The 7,518-nt window shown below is 43.5% G+C and overlaps 1 protein-coding gene across 1 annotated transcript; it reads right to left on the bottom strand.

Annotated features, from left to right (window-relative positions):
• Nucleotides 1-537: 537 nt before the first annotated feature.
• Nucleotides 538-6,928, bottom strand: LOC127784546 (protein ENHANCER OF LHP1 1). The gene is made up of 12 exons (XM_052311873.1): nucleotides 6,151-6,928; nucleotides 4,942-6,056; nucleotides 4,667-4,843; nucleotides 4,456-4,569; nucleotides 3,385-3,489; nucleotides 3,039-3,173; nucleotides 2,908-2,963; nucleotides 2,729-2,834; nucleotides 2,480-2,596; nucleotides 2,280-2,406; nucleotides 2,066-2,196; nucleotides 538-1,947 (listed from the first exon to the last, which is right to left on the bottom strand). The coding sequence occupies exons 1-12, from the start codon at nucleotides 6,779-6,781 to the stop codon at nucleotides 1,384-1,386; spliced, it is 3,378 nt and encodes a 1,125-aa protein (XP_052167833.1). The 5' UTR covers nucleotides 6,782-6,928; the 3' UTR covers nucleotides 538-1,383.
• Between the last annotated feature and the right edge of the window lie 590 nt (nucleotides 6,929-7,518).

Below are 7,518 nucleotides of genomic sequence, written 5' to 3'. Positions count from 1 at the left end.
AGTAATCCCCAGTAGCCATGGTTCACTCCCATAGTCCATAGTATTTCTGCTACATTCTATAGATTCAGAGTATCGTGCAAGACTCCACACTTCATTACCATATGCTTCAACTGGTGGAAGCAAAATTCCATGCACATTGGATACTCTTTTTCTTCAAGCTTAATTGTTTGTAACTATTGTGTATCCCCTATTTTCACGCAGCAACACACAGGGCATCAACTAGATGTACGTGGACCACTGAGGCCAAACGACAGCGCACCGCACTATCAATGGCCTAATAAACCACGTTTCATCTATCATCCATCATCCATCCACACATTCAAATAGGCCACGGTGACTAATTTCAAAGTTTAGTGTTTGAGTTTTGAAATTTCCTCCCACAACCTTCTCGGCTTCTTGCCATTTTGTATCTGAAAGGTGTGCCATTTATTTAGCATTTTCCTTCTAAATATTCACATTATATTTATTTATAGAGTATTTTTTTAAAAAAACAAATCACATGTATTATGACTTGTGGTACATAACCACATATTGAAACATTGTTTTTTAAAGTAGTGAAGAGTTAAACTTACAAGCTTAATCAATAAACCAATAATTATATATTTCATATAGACTATTTTAAAATTGTAATTTTAAGTAGATGTGTGCACGGCTTATATATGAGTGGGGTTTTGTGAAACTTTAGATCTATAATACCTAAGGTTATTTGTCACAAGTCATAATACCTAAAGTTATATGCACTTTAATCAAAAAGCATAGAGTTTATTGAAACGTGAAGAACTGAAGACCATCCTTGATTCAGGTTTAATAGAGTGACCATCCTTGATGTTTGGAGATGGTGCTGTACTGTTGCACGTTGTCTCTAAAGGTTTATGAACATGAAACATGACCAAATAACCCCGTACAACACTTAACTGCTATGAATTTTCCATAAAAGACAAATGTTCCATTGGTGTTTAATTTAAGGATCTCATTGTTCATGTGTATCACCTTTGATCCTAGAGGACCCAGTAGCAAGTTACAACATATTTTAAATTTTTAATCAAGGGATTTACAGCCAACCTGCGCACTCCATTACATATCTGTAGGAGATACATAAATCCTAAATATAATCAGACGAAAATGTAATTGTATATCAAAGCAATCAACAAAAGGAACAAGCAAACTATCTAAACAGGTTTACTATCATACATTGTGTACCACCTCATAACTAGAAATTAAGCTCTGAAGCCATACACAAAAACGTAGCTCAAGAAGTAAATAGTGATTTTCACCTACATTATCACAACTGAAATGAAAAATATAAGCACAGATATGTCAGTAAAGGTGGAGGATACCTAACTGCTGGTTTGCTCCCGAAGATCATGAGATAATGATAAGCAGTTACACTTTCACCTTCTTGCTGTTAGCTTTGTCAACCTTCTCATTTTCGACCTTCGTCTTCTTGATGGAATCAAAAAGGGATGATGGCTGTTCTTTGCTTGATGAGGATTTCGCGAAGGGGTTAACTGGCCGCTGAGGCTGTACACCATTGCAGCTATCGACGCTCTTGTTTTTAAGGCCAACCTGACCACTGCCTCCCTTTGGGTTCTGATCAACTGTAGTTGCATGTGATGCTCCATCATTATCTTTCTTCGTTTTTACACCCATTTCACTGTTTTTTGGAATTTTAACTAACGGAGTTTGTGCAGGTGAAACCTTTGTACTGATTTCTTTCAAATTGTCTGCTTGTTCTAGCTCTGCCTTGTTTGATTCAGTTGGATTGCTTCGTTGGGCGGCAGGATTCAGTTTAGGCAATGTAGGTAACTTCAAGCTGTTTCCATTTTGCACAACCTTAGCTGGTGGGACTGCTTGAGTGCTCAAAGCTGGTGATGGTGAGTAGTTTGTATTACTATTGGAGAAAACACCAGATGTATTGGCAATTTTTGCATTGTTTAGCATCATCTCCTACAAGAAGCCATTGCATAACCTTCAGTTGAACATATGATAAATTCTTAAATATTGAATGTGCCATTTTTAGAGTGCTAAAAGTACGCAGGTTCAGTATAAGGGTTGTGAATTTCACCTCGAGTATGGCACTGAACCTTTCTTGCAATATGGGAAGTTTTAAGCGTGTAACAAGCATCAATGCTCCCTTCATTGACTTCTCCAGTGTTAGTAATTTTGCAAGCTCGGTAGCTCGTACAAGCTTATCACCTTTTGAAATCAAGAAATAAAACAAGAAATAATTTAATGCAAAGCACTATTTATGGGTAAAAAGCATAGTTCAAGTCTTGTACCATTGCAGCAGCTGGAGATGAGCCTCAAGATGCACCGGTCAAGTGCAGCCTCCATGTTGAATGCTTCATCATCTAATGCAATCGTGTCCAGACCCAAAGCAGCCATTTCTTCTATTTTCTTTTGAATCTGAGATAAACAGCAACGATTAAGAACAATATCACAGATACTGCCCTTCAAAACTGAAAGAAACACAGTGCACCTGTGAGAGATGCAGTTTCCTCATCATGAATTCAGTTTCCAAACTATTGGCACCAAGGTCAGATGATGCAAGAGGAAATGACAGCTCAAGTATTGTCAAAACAGGTTTGGGCATCACCTGATAAGATCAGTCAAAGACGTCAAACGACAAACAAATTTCAATATTTGAGAATTGCATATAGAAGTACTATTTTTTTTGGAACATCAACACTCAAAAGTTGTACACATGAGAAGTTGCATTTAGGCATACCTGTGGATAGGACTCCGGGGACTTGCATAGAATGCAGAATATATTATTAGCATCTAAGCCCACCACCCAGTGGCTTTCATCTTCGGATTTTCTTGCCTTGATTGAACTGCAGTTGGATATAATTATTAAGTGTGCTTTGGTAGTAGTAAAATGCATAACCTGTCAGGCAGATACTATACCTAAATATTGGAATCCAGCTTCCACCGAATTGACCAGAAAAGACCCTCAGTATTCCCTAGAAATAACATTTAAAACTCCCATGATATAACTAAAGATATGTTGAATTGTTGACAGTGTTCATTGGTCATACCTTGGAATCAAAGGAACTAAGTTCACCATTCTCACTGAAACCAAACCAAGATAATTTAGAGGCAGGAGTTAAAACAAATCGGCTGGACAATGATTGAGCACATTCAGATATCTTCAGTACTTTAACATCCAGCACCTGAAAGGGTTAATCATGAACAAATCCATGTTTCAATTCAGAATCTTGTAGTACCATTTCAACCATCAGTTCATATGTACTGTGAATTGGTTCACACGATTGGAATCATGGTACACTAGGAGGTGCTGACAATCTGATAAGTGATAGCTAGCTACAACATATATCATCACTACACAAAGCTCCAAAAGTCAAACGAACATATACTGAATACCTGGTCTCCTGATGAAAGACAATCTGAAGCATGAGACACAATCGCTAGCTGATCTCCATGGCCTGCCGCAGTAACCACTGGGCCACCGACTGAGAGGATATGCATCTGAAAATCAAGAGATGTGTTTGACAAAACTTAAAGGGTTTTTAATTGGGCCACGGACCGAGGATATGCATCTGAAAATCAAGACATGCTAGGTAAAAGTACAATATAAAATGAGTAAATTAAATTGAATTTTTCCCACTTCAAGTAACAAACAGGGAATGATGTAAATCAGATTCATGAATGCTTATGTAACCCCCAGCTCGCATGTATCAAGAAAAACCATCCAAGATTAGTAATATGTAGTTTGGCTTTGCTATGTAAGTCACGACCAATGTCATGAACAGCATTTTTAATGATCTAAAAATGTAAATGTGTTCCGTAGACCACTTCTTGGTGAGAAATGGTGATAAAAGTTACTAGTATCTACATGGAAAGCGCATTCCCTGAATTATTTTCTTGAGTGCAAAAAGTCAAAGTTATAATTCGTGCCCCACAAGTTATAATTCATGAGTGGCTACATAGTACAACAATTTCTGTGCTTCTGATGGTTAGGGCGGGACAATTTCGGCTGTACATTGGATGTAGAAATAAAAAATGGTTTCAGCATTTAAATGTTGGTAGTATAGAATGTTTCCTTGACCAATAAATTTAATTGGAAACATGTCGAGAGTCGCATGAATCTAATTTTCTTCTATAACATTAATTGTTTTTAAAATACTATAAATTCTTTTGTTAATACTTCACAGCTATTTTGGCCTTATGAAAGCTCTAGTAGATAGCACTGAAAAAAACTAAAGCAACCTGGTTTTTTGGGTATTTCGGAACTAATAAGGAGGCAGTTTTCTTTCAGGAAAAAAAATGAACTTCACAAACTGATTACCAGGCACAACCTGGTTTTTTGGGTATTTCGGAACTAATAAGGAGTCAGCTTTCTTTCAGGAAAAAAATGAACTCCACAAACTGACTACCAAGTATATTCATCAGGAAAAAAGGACTTAAATACAAAGCTTGAGGAAGTTACAAAACCTGCAACCCTCCCTCTGTGAAAATGCGCAGAAAATTTAAAGTTGTAACTGCAGCGACCCATCCAGCACCAACAGCCACAGCCTTCACTTCTTCTCCCTCAAACCTCATTGACCACTAAGTAATTTTCAAATTAGTCCAGTAAGCACCAAAGTGGTAAACTTCAACCCTATCTCAGAAGCTGGCAAACAACAATTTCATTTAGTTAACTTACCTCACTGTTGCCTGCCCAACTACTGAAAGGGCGGTACATAAGAGTGCTCATATTCTTGTCACCCTTGCATGGATTTGCAAAGACACTTCCTGATTCATTCAGTGCAGCCATTGTGAAACCAAAATAATCAGTCATCGAAGGAACTCTAGGACCTCTTCCGGTGTCATGGAAGTCTACCTGAAAAACAAAGTAACTTCGGATGGTTTATTCACATCCAAGCTGCAAACAAGTAGAGGATACAATGGCTTATAAGATAGAGGGTGAGAAGATTTTACCTCTACATGTGAATGCCCCTCATTTTCGATAGTAGTGATACTTCCAAGCATATTGTAGGCAAGGAAATTTCGCTTGCCAGGTTGAGGTGGTGTGGACCCAGGCTGAAATGCAGTTTGCATTCTTGCTGTAACCAGTCTTACTGAAGTTGCTGAATCACCTATTGCCTTATCAGCAACCTCCTTGTTATCTCTATGTGTATCTTTCATTCTCTTGCGTGACTCCATCTGAAGTATCAGATCCTCATCTTCACTATCTCCATTTGAGTGATCATGATAGGTTGACTTCCTCCTCAATCTCTTGTGGTTGAATGGACCTAATTCACCAAGACTTTCATCATCATCATCATCATCCAGTCCACCAGAGGTACTCGGCCTCTCCTCATCATCCTCGTCATCAAACAAAGGAACCTTAGTAGAGTTCAGGTCAGGTGCACCCTCTGTGGGCGATTTCAAAGTCGACGGGATGACCGATTCCCAAATGCCAAATCTGCCAGTTACGTCGATCACTGCTACAGCATTACCTTCAGGTTTCCAAGCCAAGCTACATATCCTTTCATCGAACTTCTGCCTCTCAACATCCTGCTTTGACTTCACATCCCAGATCAGAACCTGCTTATCCAATCCAGCAGTGACTAGGTACCTCCCATTTGGGGACCAGCAGAGACTACACACTGGTTGCTCATGCTCCCCTTTCAGAGTGAACACCTCCTCACCGGTGTCCTTATCATACATGACCACATTATTCCTCAATCCCGGAACAGCAAGGAACTGCCCATCAGGGCTCCAGCACAGGGCATTGTTGATTGAGTGGTCTGAACCAAATGTCGGCGCAATCCGCTTCAGACTACGGGCTTCAGTCCCCGTGCAGAGATCCCAGAAGATGACTGTGCCGAAGGTGTCAATTGATGCCAAATAATCGTTTCTGGGATCGAAAGACAACCCGGTTACCGATCCCTTGTGGCCCTTGAGCACTTTGGAGATGGTGTTGTCGATGGTGGCAATCAACTTGATGCCGTCGTCGTCTCCGGCCGCCGCCAGCAGAGTCCCCTTCTTGTTGAAGGCCAGTGACCGGATCGGCAGGGTGAACCGGGCGATATTGCTCTGGAACACCCCCTCTAGAAGGAAATCCGAAGCAAAATTTCACAAATATAGCCGTGGAAATGACGGAGATTAGGAGAAATTGCATCCGGGGCAGTCAGATCTAAGAACCTGGGAAAGAACAGAACTTGACGGAGTGATCGATGGAGCCGGACGCCAGCGACGCGCCGGAGCCCGGCGCGACGGCGAGCGCCGTGACGCCATCCTTGTGAAGCCGGATCGTGGAAAGCGCCGCCGCAGCCGCGGAGCCCGAGCTCCGGCCACCGGCGGCGGCGACCGCAGCGGCGTCATGGATGAGGATGGCCACGTCGGCGGCGGATGCGGTGACGACATGCTGCCCGCCTTGGCCCCACGCAACGGAGCAGAAGACTGGCGAGCCGGCCTTGTGCGCCTCCCGGAGCTTCACCGCGCGCCCTTTCATGGTGACACCGACGACGACGACGAGAGATTCTTCACCCACGAGGCTGAAGCTATGGTGGCGGCGGGTGTTCAGGAATTTGTTAGGGGTTTCCAGAGATTGACGATACGCGGGGTGGGGTTTTGGTTGCAGACATTTTGGTGGGTTTTGGCGCGTCCCCCCGCGCGGGAAAGGACGTTTGGCGGGAAGCTTTTGGTGGAGTACCGCGGGAAAAATACACCGAATTTCACGGCCGCAGTGGCGGAGGTAAGGTAGGGATATTTTCAAAAATAAACTCAAAAGGAATATATGTTTAACTATCGCATTTCTTAGCTGAAATATCATTGCTAACCATCACAATAAAAAAAAATTGTGCTTTTCAGTCAAAGTCCAGCACGTTATATACTTTTGGATTTTTTTTTCCTTGTCCCAGCATTGCTCTTGCGCGGGCGGCTGGCGGCAAAACACCGCCACCTTCCTCACTCTTTCTTGTTGCATCGCCACCGTCGGAAACCGAGTGGCCAACCAAGAAGGCGGTGGCAGGCAAAACAAGTTAATGACGCTTCTCCTCGGCACGGGAGGTGGAGTGGCATGCACCGGTGGGTAGAGTACTCGGCGCGGCCAATTTGGCCACGCCGGATGCGCATCTAGCCCTCCTGCAGCAAGATTGGGAGCGGGCAACTCCGGCGGTGCCGAATCCCTCAACAGCAATGGCGCTCGCGGTGACGGCGGCCCGGTGGAGGAGCGGGGCGGCACAGGGCGACATGACGAAGCACGGTCATGGTCGATGGCGGAGGACGAGGACAATGCAAGTGACGGTCGGACGAAGAGGCCGGCGCGTTTGGCAGCGGTGGAGGCAAGGAGGTCGTCACCGAAGAGGCTGACGTGGCGTGGAGGAGGCTCCGTTGCCGAAAGGCTGGAGCGGGCGTTGGCGATGACAGGGAGGCTATTGCAGTGAATCCGGCAGCGGCTGAGGCCAACCGAGAAGGCGTGCAGAGAGCACAACACGGAGGCTCGTAGCTGGCGAGCGCGGCGCAGAGGCTACCGCTGTGGGAGGATGGAGGCAACGGCAATGCGACCAA

The sequence above is a fragment of the Oryza glaberrima genome, chromosome 9, assembly GCF_000147395.1.
Source record: "Oryza glaberrima chromosome 9, OglaRS2, whole genome shotgun sequence".
Classification (NCBI taxonomy): Eukaryota; Viridiplantae; Streptophyta; class Magnoliopsida; order Poales; family Poaceae; genus Oryza; species Oryza glaberrima.
The sequence above is the reverse complement of the archived record's forward strand: the minus strand, read 5'-3'. Positions and strand labels throughout refer to the sequence as shown.

Coding starts and splice junctions, on each gene's coding strand:
- LOC127784546 (XM_052311873.1), bottom strand. CDS start 6,781: ATGATATTTCAGCTAAGAAATGCGATAGTTAAACATATATTCCTTTTG. Junction 3,174..3,384: donor GTCTTTCATCAGGAGACCAG/GTATTCAGTATA, acceptor TAACCCTTTCAG/GTGCTGGATGTTAAAGTACT. Junction 2,597..2,728: donor CCCCGGAGTCCTATCCACAG/GTATGCCTAAAT, acceptor TGATCTTATCAG/GTGATGCCCAAACCTGTTTT.